The sequence below is a fragment of the Doryrhamphus excisus genome, chromosome 19, assembly GCF_030265055.1.
Source record: "Doryrhamphus excisus isolate RoL2022-K1 chromosome 19, RoL_Dexc_1.0, whole genome shotgun sequence".
In the NCBI taxonomy this organism is placed as follows: domain Eukaryota; kingdom Metazoa; phylum Chordata; class Actinopteri; order Syngnathiformes; family Syngnathidae; genus Doryrhamphus; species Doryrhamphus excisus.
In genome coordinates, this window is record NC_080484.1 from 8,042,112 (window position 1) to 8,057,522 (window position 15,411).

Here is a 15,411-nt window from a genome sequence, read left to right on the forward strand (position 1 = left end):
AAAATCATGTGGTCTCCCAGAAGAGTGAGAGCCCTTAGCAGCAAAGGGTGGACCATATTTTGGCTTCCTGAATATGTAACACCCAGGCGTCCCGATACTCTTATCTGTCTTAATACAGTGTAACTGTAATGTAATGTGATGTTGTCCCTATGACGGACAAAGTATCAACCAAGCCTGACCTAGTTGGGACTAATAATGGGAAGGGTAATTATATCTAAGATGGTTATAATTGTCCAGAGTTAAAATGGGAAGCAGACCTTGCACAGCGAATGCGCCAACATCTTGGCGTCACGACACCCATGCAGAGCGGGCCTGTAGCTTGTATAATAATAGTTTGCTCGCCATGGGGAGTGGGATGAGCCGCCAGCTAGCTAGAGACTGATAGTTCCTAACAGCTGGTGCCTTGAATGCAAGATGAGTTTTATATAACTTCCACTGCATCACGCCTATTTACATTCACAGATGCTCATCTGCTGGACGAGCCTAGCCATCCACCGAGTACTGCTTATCCCGTTTTTATTGATTTTCTGGGTCCGCAAGCATGGAGGAGATGATTATCTAGAGGCATTTTCATGAAGACTTCAACTTGAAAAAATTGAATTCTAACTTTTTTCCACTGAAAAGACAAAACGACCAGAATGAATCCTTGCTTACTGGGGTGGTACCCTGCAGGATTTTCTCACAGCGGTCTCCATTATAACGTTTTGAGGCATCCGTTATCATCATGTGTCACTTTAGTGATCAAGGTCAACACTTTTAATAAAACTTGTAGCTTATTTTGCTCTCAAGGACACACTGAACAGGTTACACTTGCACTTGACTGACTGGGATTAAGACCAACAGTGTGTGTGTGTGTGTGTGATTGACTGAAAGGAGGAATCTTTTTGTCAGAACGAAACATGAGGTCTCCTGGGAAGCTTTCAAATCCTCTCTGGAATGTGTGTATGTACAGGGGGTGTAAGGGTGGTTGGGTGGGGGCATGGCTTAGCCTGTCACCATATTTACACAAAGAATGTATATATATATATATATATATATATATATATATATATATATATATATATATATATATATATATATATATATATATATATATATATATATATATATATATATATATATATATATATATATATATATATATACTATGTGTGTATTCAGTGTATTTATTCCCTTATTTCTGTTCCTTTGTTTCTTTCCATACGTTTGCAGTTTGCATCCCAGCATAGCCAAAAGACAGTATTGTTGCTGCAGGATTTAGGTCACGCAACCACAATTTCCACAGAAAACCCATCTGACTCTGTCATCAAGTGAAACATTCATAAGATAATTTTTTTTTATCATAAACTATCTCGCTCAAAATTCCTTTCTGCTTGAAGGAAGTTTGGAAAGGCATGGAATGTCAGATATCTGCATGGTCATGTTTTATTGCATGTCTGTCATGCAGGATGGTGATGGAGGAGGGGGCCCGGGCAGGGAGAGGTAGGAGGGAACCACTGGCCACTGCAGGAGCAGGCGGAAGGCAGATCCTGGTGGAGCTTGGTGAGTGACCTTTTGACATTTCTTGTTCGGCCTCCATGTGCTTTAACTGCGGTGACAGTGTCAGTCTATCTAGTCAAGTTGTCATTGTTGAGGGAATCTCTTTTTTTTGTGTGTCACAGGGGAGCAGAACCTTGATGCCATTTGTCTCTCGACGTATCGAACAGCCTGCAAGCTGAGATTCATACAGAAGAGATGCAACTGTGAGTATTTTTTCCCTTTAAAAAAAGTCTTATATTCAAGGCATTGATATTGTACATGCAAACCAGCAGGGGGCGCCAATAACTTCTCCCTAAGCGGCTTAGAGCTTTTCCTCTTGTCACTCACACATTGGTGGCCTGGGGAAATGCAGCTGTGACAAAGCTGTCTCTTTCATTTAGCCCTCAGTAATTCACCATTATGCAAACATTGATATATATTTATCATATTTATAAGCTGGGATAGGCTCCAGCATGCCCGCGACCCTTGTGAGGATAATCAGTAGAAAATGAATGAATGAATGTAATTATACACGGTCCGGTTTTTCCAGTCCAGTGTGTACCTTGCCGAAGTCGGCTGGGGTAGGCTCCAGCACACCTCAGTGACCCTAATGAGGATAAGGGCATAGAAGATGGCTGGATATAACTATGCAATTATATATTTAAAAAATCTATAATAATGAGGCGTTTCTTCAGTATTGCTGCTTACTAGGCTACTTCCTATGTAAAAGACGGATACAAATGTTATGAAACTTACTTCTATGCCTTACACATGGTAAATAAATGTGTATATTAGTGTGAATTATTGCTCTCAAGACATGGAAATTTCCCTGACATACAGTATATATCATATACATTACACATATGTATCTGTATAAATATGGCACCGATATAATTATACAATTTTGCAATTTGTCGTCAAATCGTACACAAATAAACAAATCAGCATTACTGTTATGGTAGCCGCCTTTTGACACCCCCTCCCCCCATGTTGATTTTCATTGCAGTGCACCTCATCGACATATACCATGTCATCGAAGCGGTGCGCGACGCTGGTCTGAACGCCGTGGAACTGAATGCTGGCATTTCTGTGACCAGGCTGGAGAACCTGGTGTCCTCTCTGTTCAACCAGCTCAGCAAGCGCCTGCCCACCACACACCCCATCAATCCACGAGAGAGCACTCTCCTATTAGTCCAGTTCATACTTGCCGCCATTGAGAGGTACATGACAAAATTGTTTCTTATCCATATATGAGAAGCCTGTAGACATCTGGTATACTGTATGTGATTTATTAATATTTTTTTGTAGTGAGCCGGAGAGCCGACTGACAGTGCTATCGGTGAAGGCCATTCTGTCTGTGTTGTGTGGAGGAAAACTGGTGGACAAGCTCCGCTGTGAGTGCCAGCAGACGCCATCGTAACCACAGTTAATTGGTTTTGGGGCCCCTTTGACCACATTGTCTGTGGGGCCGCGCTCATAGCTGCTTTAACGTGTGACATATACTCATGTTAAAGGACCTCCATAGAATGGTTGTTTGTCTTCAGCATGGTAATGTACATGTTATACATAAGTGCCATCTTGTGGGAAGTACGTGTTACTACGGCTATTGTTCTGTTGGGTCAATTTATCCAGCGTTTAACAGTACATGATTGACAATGTATGTATTTTTGTGTGTACAGATGTGTTTTCTCAGGTGTCAGACTCCAACGGTGCGATGGTATTGTCCAAATTTGACTATTTTCTAAGAGAGGCCCTCAAAGTGACCTCTGCCGTGCACGAACGACCGTCCTTCGGCTACACGAACAACATGGCTCGCTCCTGTTTCCCACAACAGGTAAGCTCCAGCTCTACAATCATTGGACGGTTCTAGATTAAACATTGCTTACATGTAATAAAGTTTCTGAAGAGTTAGCTTGTAATTGTCGTTGTAGAAGAGGGTGATGCTCAACATGTTCCTGGACATTGTATCGGACCCTCCCCGTTGTCTTGTCTGGCTGCCGCTAATGCATCGCCTTGCCAACGTGGAGCACGGTAGATATTTCTTGCATAGCTTATTTGTTGTTTGGTTTCATTTGCTGTTCAGAGTATACTGCTGTTGTTTCATGTACTTCACTTCATCGGCCGCGTTTACCCTTCTGTGGGTCTGCGGGTCAGTGAAGAAAGTTTACACATGGAGAAAATTTTTCATGAACTAGTCGTGAACGCAATCTATGTTAAAGCATGTTTCATTCACATAAATGGTTAACTTTTCGAACACCTCTTGGAACAAGTAATTTCTGAAGCCTATTGGCTATTCCTTGTGAATTTGTCTTAATAAATGATCATAATTCCATGAAGTGATGTTTTCAGCAATGAGTCAGCAATTCTCTCCCCACACTGTCAGTGCTTTCTTTTTTCTAGTTTATGCCTCCTTCCTGCTTTTTCTGCAGCTGCGAGATAGTATAGACTTACCTTTTCCCACAAATGCGGGAAGTGGTACTTAAACGCACCAATTTTGGCCAGGAAATGCAAGACTGCATTAGCTAAATTATGCATATTTATCACTTCATCATCTAATTTATCTGTGGGGTCTTCTTTCTTTCTTTTCCAGTCCACCATCCCGTGACATGTTCCTACTGTCGCAGCAACGGGATGACAGGCTTCCGCTATCGCTGTCTTCGTTGCCGTGGATACCAACTCTGCCAGAACTGCTTCTGGCGCGGCAATGCCAACGGCTCTCATAACAACCAGCATCAGATGAAGGAGCACTCATCCTGGGTGAGTCACTACACCAAGGTTGTTAAAAAAAGAGGGAGTACAGTATGTTGCACTATGGCTTTTTCTTATCCAAGCCAAAAAACAATATTTACGCCATCCAGCTGTCCATTGTTTATACCAATTTTCCTCATTAGGGTTACAGCATGAGCTGGAGTCTATCCCAGCTGACTTTGGTGGAGAGGCGTGGTACAGTAAAGCGTCTTTGATTAGCATGACGTACATTATTTTGGAATGTGGGAGGAAGCTGGAGTATGGTGAAAAAATGACTACTTTTGATACTGTAAACCTAAAAATACCTTTCACGTTATGAAAAATAACCTAAATTATGAAACAATTACAGATATACATATACTTATAAACCGTGCAGTTACACATCATGTCTTGTCAAAACAAGATGCTGGATTCATTGCTACAACACTCTTGTTTTAGCAGATAATGCCATCTAACCATTTTCTAACTTAGTTCAACAACATTAAAAATAAATTAATAATGAATAAATATTCCATTCATCCGTTTTCTATGCCACTTATCCTTACTAGGGTTGCAGGTACGCTGAAGCCTATCCCAGCTGTCTTTGGGCAAGAGGCGGGGTACACTCTGGACTGGTGGCCAGCCAATCACAGGGCACATATAGACAAACAACCATTCACACTCACATTCATACCTGTGGACAATTTGGAGTCGCCAATTAACCTAGCATGTTTTTGGAATGTGGGAGGAAACCGGAGTACCCATGCAAACTCCTCACAGAATTGAATCCAGGTCTTCCCGATCTCCTGACTGTGTGGCCTACATGCTAACTACTAGCCCACTGTGCGGCTGAATGAATATATAATAATAAGGCAGCTGAGATAGGCAGCACCCCTGCAACCCTCGTGAGGATAAGCTGTAGAAAATGAATAAATTAATTAGGAAAAAAATAATAATGTGCAGTAAATGCATGAATTGTTTGTGTAATCCTGCTCCACACCAACAAATAGAAATACCTCTTTGCCAGCTGTGACAGATCTTACAATCACTTTCAGCTTCATGAAGTTTCACCAGTTCGCCATGAGAGGGAGCAGTGATTGATAATGCCATTGTTTTTCTTGTACAGTCTCCAAAAAAACGTCAATCATCCACACAAAAATGACATGTACAACACTACAATTTAACCTGATTTGGTCTTTGCGTAGAAGTCGCCTGCCACTAAGCTGGGCCGAGCGCTGGGCAAAACCCTGGGCTGCGTGTCGTCCAGGGAGCCCTCCCACCCAGTTTACCCAGAAGAACCCGAGAGGACCATAAATCTTGCAAATATAGTGTAAGTATACTAGCACCTCATGTACCCGTTACGTTGAATAGTAAAGACACGGTCTTTGTGTATTATGCTTACATTCCATTCATGACTTAGGCTATGGAATGTATCTTAGTGTGACCATGATGCTGTCGCTGTTGAATGATTACCCTTAGAAGTGTACCCACGCTGCAATCGATACTACCTAAGCTAGACTTCAGCCAGGCTTTCAGCTGTCAATACCACACAGTGTAAAGCATTGATATGAAAGTTTAATTTGTTTTTTGATTTGATTTTTTTTTCCATCTTATTTTGTGTTGAAAAATAAAAATTAACATTAAACATTTATTTAATAATTTAATAATAAATAAAAATTAATTTGTTCATTTGTTTCATTTGTTTTTTGATTTGCTTATTCACTTTTCCATCTTATTTTGTGTCAAAAAATAGAAATTAACATTAAACATTTATTTAATAAATAAAAATTAATTTGTTAATTTGTTTCACTTGTTTCATTTGTTTTTTGATTTGCTTATTTATTTTTCCATCTTATTTTGTGTCAAAAAATAAAAATTAACATTAAACATTTATTTAATAATTTAATAATAAATACAAATTAATTTATAATAATTTATTATAATTTAATGTTTTATCAGACCTTTTGCAAAGAACCAAAGCACTGAAAAAGTGGAGGGTATAGCAGAAACATTGAAGAAGATTATATTATATATATTTTAATATTTAATATAATTGATATTTATTAATATTTTTATTATATTTTTATTATATTTTTATTATTTTTTAATTTTTAAAATATATATATTTTAACCTGATGCGGCCCAGCCTCACCCAGACCCTAGCTCCAGTGGCCCCCAGGTAAATTGAGTTTGAGATCCCTGGTGTAAAGGTTACTTTTAATTGAGAGATGTAAACGTGCAGAAAGCATGACGGGGCAAAAAGTCATTCAGCCAACCATTTTGTTGGCTCCACCCACATTCAGAGGGTTTGATTTTCCAAACATCAGCAGACGGGGTCATTGCATGCCTCGCAGCATTGCAGCTTTTATTCAGGACAACACACTTAGCAGTGAGTACGCACATGCTGGAGCCGCATCAGGTCACTCGATCTTTGTCTTTTTCAGCCTTTCGCGTTACTCATTCATCTCTTTCCGTCTTTCGCTTGTGATCTTTGGCCTGTCTGTGTTTGCTCTGACCAGAACCGATTCCCCATTGCATGAATACACTCTGTCAGACCGTAGAGCTTGAAATATGCGTGCTTACCGAGGCCTCTGTACGTTTAACAAGTTGATAATGCATTTGTTTATATGGACGCAGCCCTTCTCCACCCATTGAGGACACAAGTTCAGCCATGTTGCTGTCCTCACGAGTGCCAGAGTCCTCCAAGAGGTAAGGCTTAATCCAAGCTGCTTAGAGTTTTATGACACAACTTTTTCGTATGGTGCGGAGTGCAAAATAATCCGCATGAGTGCCATTAACTTTAAGATTAAGATTAAGATATGCCTTTATTCGTCCCTCAGTGGGGAAATTTGTATTGCACAGCAGCAAGAGTACAGAGTCAGTTAAGCAGTACAAAATACACAATATAGAAAAATAAACAATATAAACAACCCAAGTATTAACAAAAATCAACAGTTTTCCCCAGAGTTATATACAATACAGTATGTAGATAATATGAAACGAGATGAGATATATAACCAGTCTATACACTGAGATCTTGTTAGTGAGTTAATATGAGGCATTATGGAAATACTTCACATAGAACTTAGTATATTGCATTTAGAGCCCTTAATATTGCACATGGAGGTTGATCAGATATTGCACAGACTTTGTTTTAGATGTCAGTTTTCTACATTCCATAAAAACTATTGTTTTTTCTCAATCCACCAATTTACTACATATAGTCTGTGTTGCTTCATGTTTATATTAAGTAAAAAAGACCCTAATATTAAAAGGGTGTTCACTACACTGATGTGGTATGTGTGATTGCTGACCTTATATGGACACAAAGTAGGAAGGCAAAAGGTAACCCTCAGTGGTCAGGCTCGTTTCCGCCACTGAAAGAAAACAAATGGTCATGGTTCTGAGATAAAAAGTTATGAGATAAATTTTGAGTTTTTAAAAAGTCCAAATTATGACATAAAAGGTCACAATTGTGAGATAAGAAAGGTGAAATTTTGAGATGAAAAGTCACATTTACTAATTATGAGATAGGAAAGTCCAAATTATGAGGTACCATTTTCACACGTGCCGCATTCTTCACTGGAGCCACATGTCATTTGGCATATTTAAAGAAATAATAACACTGCTGGCGATGAGATTGGCCTTGAGCTGAGTATACTTGCTGTATGAGTCAAACTACCACAGTGTGCATGCAGCTTTGGCTTGCAATATTCAGTGTGAAGTCATTATGGACTGAGCAACTTCCACACAACCTCAGCATCGATTCATTTCATCAGCCACGGCAACTGAAAGCACCAACAGTGCTTCAGGTTATAAAACGTTACTGTATATCCCTTAAGGCAGGGGTCTCAAACACGCGGCTCGTGGGCCAAATGTGGCCCGCAGGACACTAGTTTGAGGCCCCCGCCTTGATATGAAAGTTTAATGTTAGTGCGGCCCGCGCAAGTTTGATATGGATGCTGTATGGTATCATGTACCCAGAAAAAATTATTACGTTTGATTAATGTTCATGTTAAAGGTTAAATAACTGTTAATAGTTATCCTCCCTATCCGTGTGGAAGTGGTACATTTTTGGCTATTTAAGTTTAAAGGAAATAACTTGAAGGCTACCGTTTAGGTCGCTAGCTCTCTAGTTTGCGAGTTAGCATGTGTCTCAAGACCCTGCAGTTGCGCAATATGTTGTAAATAAAAAAAGTATAAATGTGACTATAGTCGTGTTTTGTCATGTCTACAGGGCTCTCATAATGTTTTGTTAATTTTAATATGAAAAAAATAATTTGTCTACCCACCAACTATATGTGGTTTCTTAAGTTTTTATTATTTGCCGTTTTATTATTATTATTATTATATTTATTTATTACTGATTGATTGATTTTCTTTATTCTTGATTTGTTTATTTATTTTTCATCTTATTTTGTGTAGAAAAATAAAAATTAAGATATTTGAGAACAGTGGAATGTTTTATCAGAGCTTTTCTTGTAGAAAATCGAAACCAAAGCAAAGTTTATTGATTTTTCTGTTTTTAATAAATGCGTTTTTTTTTGGAAAACCTGATGCGGCCCAGTCTCGCCCAGACCCTAACTCCAGTGGCCCCCAAGTAAATTGAGTTTGAGACCCCTGCCTTAAGGGATTTATTAGCTGATGAAGAGATGTGCCCCTAGGCTTTTGTCCATGTAGTGTTTGCGATGCTTATTTTGCTGTGTGTAACCCGTGTGTCACCAGTTTGGCTGCAGCTCAGCGCATGAACGAGGAACACGCTTTGATCGCCGCTTATGTGAATCGCCTCCAGAGCAGTCCACGGTGAGAGGCTGCAGAGATACTACGTACAGCAAGCCTGCATCACAAAATACATTAGAGTTCATCTTTTTGTCAGCAGTGATAAAGGAGAACCAGATATGGCTTGCAAACGCCAATGTTCTTTTGCAGTTAGGTGGCAGCGTTTTATTTTTTGTTTTTTAATCTGCAGCAACAATCAGCCTTTTGGGAAGTGTAGCTGTGTCATGAGTTAGTTTGAGTCATCTGCTGCTTAAAATAGCAGAAGGGAACTTTTTTTTTTTCTCCAGGGTTTCCCCTCATAGTCGGGGAAATATATTTTGTAAGTCACAGTGGCATAGACCAGAGATGTCCATAGTGTGGCATGGGGGCCATTCGTCGCCTGCAGTTGTTCTTTTTTATTAATAATTTTACAAGAATAAAGTCAATATATGAAGAGGAAAAGTGGATATTGTAATTTTACGTGAACAATGTTGTCATAATATGAGGGGAAAAATAACATTTTGGTAGCATAAAGTTGATGAAAGTTGATAATATGACAAACAAACCAATAAAGTTGTATTTACGGAATACTGTCATACTGTAAATGATGAGAAAAGTTACAAAAATAAAGATGAAATGGTTGGAAAATTTAAAATAGAAATAGAAAACCTGTAACTTTACAAGAATGAAGAATAACAGAGGCCAAAGTCTATACTAATATTAGGCTTTTTCACCAATATCACAAACATTTTGTGAGTTTTATTTCTTGAAATACACTATATAGAACTTGTTAGCATGTTTGTTTACAAAGTGGCCCTTGAATCCTGCCATTTTTCACTATGTGGCCCTCACTGGGAAGTGTACCACCATTACATTTTATTGTAATTGGTTTGATTTTTTTATACTTTTATTGCTTTGTTTCTTGTTTTTAATATTTTAATATCTATTTTATTATTTTATTTCTTAAATGCTCTTTTAGTTTTGGATTATTACTTATTTTGACTAGTCTGTGCAACACTTTGGAAACTCTGTTTATGAAATGTGCTATATAAATAAAGTGGATTGGATTGGATAACATAACATAACATAACATAACATAACATATGACACTAACAGAATTGCTTTGCATCATGTTTGTCCTAACTGTTAGAGTGTGAATATAGTGAATAACAATACGATTCACATTGAATATGTTTTCTCTTGCAGCAATGTGCAAAGCCCCAGCAGGCAAGACGAGGAACACTCGCTCATCGCCCGCTACACCTCTCGACTGGCAGAGAGTGAAAGCTCCGGGGTGAGGTCATATTATATTTAACATATTTGTCACATACGTGTATGTAGGTGAAGCACTGACAACTGTGTCGTCTGCTTGTGTGTTTAGGTGATACCCACGCGGAGCATTAACTTTGATGTGAACAAACAGAAACGGGAGCTTATTGCTCAGCTGGAATGTAAAAACAGGTAGAAATGTGTGGACAATGATTACACTGAAACAGTGTGTAGTCAGTTACATTGGTAAATAGGTATTCTTTTTTTGCACTGGGTGTGGGCTGTATGGTATTGTCCTGTTTTCTTCCTGCCCGGTCAGCCTTGTTCACCCTCCCCGACCTTGACCACTTTGTTTTTCATTACCCAGAGAGATTTTGGCAGAGATCAAACGTCTCCGCTCGGAACACGACGCCGCATGCCAGCCCAGTCCTGAGAAGGGCAGCACCAACCCAACTCTCCTGGCTGAGCTTCGCCTGCTCAGGTGAACACACACGACTCTCTACAAGCTATTTTTACATTTCTACAAGAGTTGTAAACACGGCCCCAGATGACATGATTCTGTAGTTGAAGTCGGTCCATTCTGTTATGCATTGTCAACACTGTGTTCGGACTGGGCCTGAAACGTGCGGTGAGGCTTTGCAACACAGGGGGGGTGCTCTAAGGCAGATGGCAATGACAGATGGATGTTTTGGAAAGCCAGGGCCCGAAAAAATATACTTCAGTAGTAACAACAAGCCAAACAAGTGGGATTTTGACTGTGAAACCATGTTGTGGGGGATATCATTTTGATACACTGCAGTGAAATATACTGGAGAACAACACTACCCACAGAAAGTTAGGAGTATTCAACTGTCACGGGGTGAAATTTCAGCATGTAGCTAAACCCACAGCCCACCCTTGAAGGTGGAATACGTATATTAAAACAGAAATCCAAAGAAATACAGCTGGAATACGTGCAGATTCTGGAAGAACTACAAAGCTTTCTGTGCTGCTTATTGCGCGTAGCTGCTCTATAGGAGTCCACAAAATTGCATAATAGGTCCCCTTAAACAAGGTATTTTTCAGGACAACATATTTCTTAGCTGCTTGTTAACTCTGCTTAAACTTATCATCATAGCTCCTTTTATTGTTTGCTAACATTGTTGTTTCTCTTCTTGTCAAGAGTGTGTGTGAGTGACTGGAAGAAATGCTCAGAATCGCTATGTAACATTTTTGAATGTTCCCAAAATAAGATATCCGTCTCAAATGTGTCAACACATTTGTCTTCTTCTGCCTCTCAAGTGACAGTAGTGATTTGCTTGTCTGCGTGTTGCAGACAGAGGAAAGACGAACTGGAGCAGAGGATGTCGTCTCTACAAGAGAGCAGGAGAGAACTGATGGTTCAGCTGGAGGGACTGATGAAGCTTCTCAAGGTGACGCACACACCACTCAACGATGCTTTCACACCGAGTTGGGGTTTTGTCCTAACTGACACGCAAAGACGTCAACATTTCCCCTGTTCTTCACCATCTTGCCCTCACTTTCACTTCCTCTTGTTCATCCTTTTGAGAGTCTCTCCTGTTCTAGAACTGTTTATATCTGACTTCTTTCTTTCCACGTTTGTTTCCACCTGCTCGTGCTCTGACCCTGTAGGATGAGGAACAGCGACAGGCAGTAAGTTTAAACCCCGTCTCTTTGCAAGGTCTGAATTATCAGGGTTTAAGCAATAAAAATCGTCTCTCGTTGACTGCGGTTAATTTTCGCAAAGTAGATTTCAGTATTAATAAACTGAATATTTTTGTTGTTAGAGATTAAGAGATTAAGATTAAGATATGTATTTATTCGTCCCTCAGTGGGGAAATTTGTACGTATTGCACAGCAACAAGAGTACAGAGTCAGTTAAGCAGTACAAAATACACAATATAGAAAAATAAACAACCCAAGTATTAACAAAATCAACAGTTTTTCCCAGAGTTATATACAATACAGGATGTAGATAATATGAAACGAGAGCATAGTAAACCTGTTTTTTTAACCTTCTAAATAAGTTCTTTTATACCATTATTACTGCACTTGAGATAATGAAATGTATTATAGCAGACATAATAGAAAAAATAATAATAGAAAATAAGCCGTCTCTTGAAACTACAGTAAACCTCGGATATATCGGACTCAGATATATCGGAAATTCGCTCACAACGGACAGATAAAAAATAACCAATTTTTCTGTAATGCATTTCCAATAAAAATTCATTGCATATATCGGATTTTTTATAACTGATTTCGCCTATTTCGGACAAAATCTCCAGTCCCGTTCCAATGCATTTCCATTAAATTTCCCTCGCATATATCGGATGGCCGCATCGTGGCGCTCCGATTCGCCGAATCGTGACAGGCCGCTATACGACGTCATTTGCAGCATTTGCAGCGTTGCCTGCGCGTCCAGGTACATTGGAAACATAGTCAAGGAAGTGCCTTTTTATAATGGATAAAATCCGATTTACGCATATACCGGATATAAATCTGATATATGCGTAAAACTGACATTTTCCGGTATACGCATATAACGGATTTCACTTATATCGGACAAAACCAGTGGGAACAATTGAATCCGATATATCCGAGGTTTACTGTACGTACGTACTTCCTGGTAGCCATTGTCTCATCATTGCAACTATACTGACACCTAGAGACCAGTGTAGAACAGCGCTCTACTGCTCTGTTTGTGCTTAAGGAAAGACTCACGATGTACTGAAATTACTTTATTCGCAAGCCGAGAACACATGCATTGAACGTTCACACAGGAGCTGCTGTTGGCCACTTTCCACACTGCTATCCTGCTGCTAGCACTCAGTCACTTCCCAGGTTTGGCTTCTTAATGGTGCACACAATGAGTCACAAATTAGCTAGTACAGTAGCTTGTACAGACCATATTCAACCAAACCAGCAGTCTTTATTCATTTAGTTTTGAAAAAACATGAAAGCGAGGGTGCCATGTTCAAACCGCGATTTAGCGATGGACGAAAGATGTACATTAGTTTTATCTAATGAAGCCATGCTGCTTTTTTAAAACAAACATGTGATTGTGTTTATCTGTTTAGAATAATATTCCCAAATGCATCTCTCAGGCGCAGGCAGCTGGTTCTTCTCAAGCTTTTCCTTCCCGGCCGAGTCCATCGCCTGTCCGCTCACTCGGTACCACGTCTCCCCAGATGTATTCGCCCCAAGACTCCCTCGCTGGGGTGGGCGGGGACGTACAAGAGGCTTTTGCCCAAGGTATCATTGCTAGCCTCTTTATTACATACACCTGCATCATCTAATTTGATCCATTAAATATTCCACCTTTTACAAAAAGTTTGTGTTTGACTTTTGTTTCTTCCAATGTCATCAGGCCCCAGAAGAAACCTGAGAAACGACCTCCTTGTGGCAGCCGACTCCATCACCAACACTGTGTCCTCGCTGGTCAAAGAGCTTCATTCTGGTACAGAAACGCACTCAAGCACACGCACCGTATCAATTAGCCCTTTTCTGACTTTTCAGTTAGACAAGTTGTTTTCTCTCTATGGGCTCTTCTCCAATGCCATATTCCCACAAATCTGTTTTTTGCAGTACTGAAAAAAAACATTTAGGTGTTTATTTATAAACATGATATAAATTTGAGGAAAAATGTTCTAATGATATTTAGTGACCAGGTGCGGCAATAAGGGAAATAATGTTAATGTGTGGTTGTTCATAAATGATATGTTGTGTTTCTGCAATCAGCACACACCCTTAAAAGAAAGCGGCAGCATACAATGTCTCCCATAGTACTGCAATATCTCTGTGGTGGTTATTTTTTGGGGGGGAGGGGGGTTGCTACTGTTACAGAGTTTTGTCTTTTAGCTCGGCGCCCCACACTCTCAAGTCTCATTATCTTGGGTTCGAGCCCATGGCAGTGCGCAGAGCTGACTGAACCAGACAGGTTATGTTGGTGCCGTGACCTAAATGAGGGTGGAGTTGACAGTCCAGGCGTTTCGCTTGGTGTCCAGCACTCGAGACTCATTATATCACACCTGCCTGGTTCAACCAGCCCAGCCTCGAACCCAGGACCTTCAGAATGAAAGTGCTCGCAGTAGTGCTTCCTTTTGTGCTCAAACGAGGTAAAAATGTTAGTTTTCTTGACACTGAACTTAATGAAGCTGAGCTCTATTTCCATGAATAATGGACCTTTTTACTGCAGAGTTTTATTCATGTACAGTAGCTAACACTTGACCTTCTTTCTGACCAGATGACGGTCGGGAGGAAGAGGAGAGGTTGCTCAACGGCAAGGACAGAGGTAATACAGCCCCTGAAGGATTGTGTCATTTATATTTTCTAAAGATTCTTTACTTAGTTCTTGTTATTGCTTTTGGAAACGCCTCTGTGCAGCATTTTTAATATAGATTCCTACTCATATTAGCAACAGATAACATTCATTTGTGATTATGTACTTTAATTAACAGAATCTGCATATTTTCCTGTCTCTTTGTCAGTGCATGGCCGACCATGTGCATCCGTCCAACTCCTAACTTATCACTTTTCTTGTTACTGCAGCTAGCTTTCATGAACATGCCAACTCATTAGCGCTACTTCTTTATGTGTTGGCCGCCTGCAGAGGTGAAGCGTGCAGTCCACTTCCTGGTCTGCGCCCCCGGGTTCAGACTCAAGACTCATTAGGATGCTAACCTGCACAGTTTAACCTGCTAACAATTTAACACAGAGACGGGAGGTCCACCTCCGTACATATTCCACACAGTTAAGATATAAAGGGAACCGCATGCACCTGCAGGCTCATCTGCTTCTCATTAAGCTTTGCGGTAGCAACTTGCTTTAACTGAGCATGGCACGGTTCATTTCTCATGAAACATTTCCTCTCTTTAGCAGGTTAAATTTCATCACTGGACAAACAAAAACAGTAAGTATATATAATAGTAAGTATCTGAGCTCCTTCTGGAAGCAAAGCAAATAATGGTAATAATCTGACAAATGTGAGCATGAAATTGTAATTTAAAAACTTTTCCAATCACTTTTCCAATCACTCGTGACAATGACTATACAGTTTTGTGAAAAAGTGTTTGCCCCTAATTTTTTATTTTCTGTCACACTTAAATGTTTCAGATCATCAAACTCATTTAAATATTA

The 15,411-nt window shown here is 39.8% G+C and overlaps 1 protein-coding gene across 9 annotated transcripts in view; it reads left to right on the forward strand.

Annotated features, from left to right (window-relative positions):
* The window catches only part of dtnba (dystrobrevin, beta a), a 28,020-nt gene that overhangs the window by 9,461 nt on the left and 3,148 nt on the right, over window positions 1-15,411 (forward strand). For 3 of the 9 annotated variants that reach the window (XR_009120208.1, XM_058056802.1, XM_058056801.1), the window contains 18 exons: window positions 1,448-1,542; window positions 1,662-1,742; window positions 2,525-2,738; window positions 2,827-2,912; window positions 3,198-3,352; window positions 3,450-3,549; window positions 4,109-4,275; window positions 5,451-5,575; window positions 6,883-6,954; window positions 8,971-9,048; window positions 10,210-10,297; window positions 10,385-10,464; window positions 10,640-10,753; window positions 11,588-11,684; window positions 11,905-11,925; window positions 13,380-13,527; window positions 13,643-13,732; window positions 14,519-14,566. Coding sequence is in view for 8 of the 9 variants with exons in the window: in XM_058056802.1 (XP_057912785.1) it covers window positions 1,449-1,542; window positions 1,662-1,742; window positions 2,525-2,738; window positions 2,827-2,912; window positions 3,198-3,352; window positions 3,450-3,549; window positions 4,109-4,275; window positions 5,451-5,575; window positions 6,883-6,954; window positions 8,971-9,048; window positions 10,210-10,297; window positions 10,385-10,464; window positions 10,640-10,753; window positions 11,588-11,684; window positions 11,905-11,925; window positions 13,380-13,527; window positions 13,643-13,732; window positions 14,519-14,566 (1,858 nt within the window). In the remaining variant the exon portion in view is untranslated. Of the gene's footprint in view, window positions 1-1,447; window positions 1,543-1,661; window positions 1,743-2,524; window positions 2,739-2,826; window positions 2,913-3,197; window positions 3,353-3,449; window positions 3,550-4,108; window positions 4,276-5,450; window positions 5,576-6,882; window positions 6,955-8,970; window positions 9,049-10,209; window positions 10,298-10,384; window positions 10,465-10,639; window positions 10,754-11,587; window positions 11,685-11,904; window positions 11,926-13,379; window positions 13,528-13,642; window positions 13,733-14,518; window positions 14,567-15,150; window positions 15,185-15,411 lie in introns of all 9 variants that reach the window. The other 6 variants (XM_058056807.1, XM_058056806.1, XM_058056804.1 and 3 more) reach the window with 6 other exon arrangements.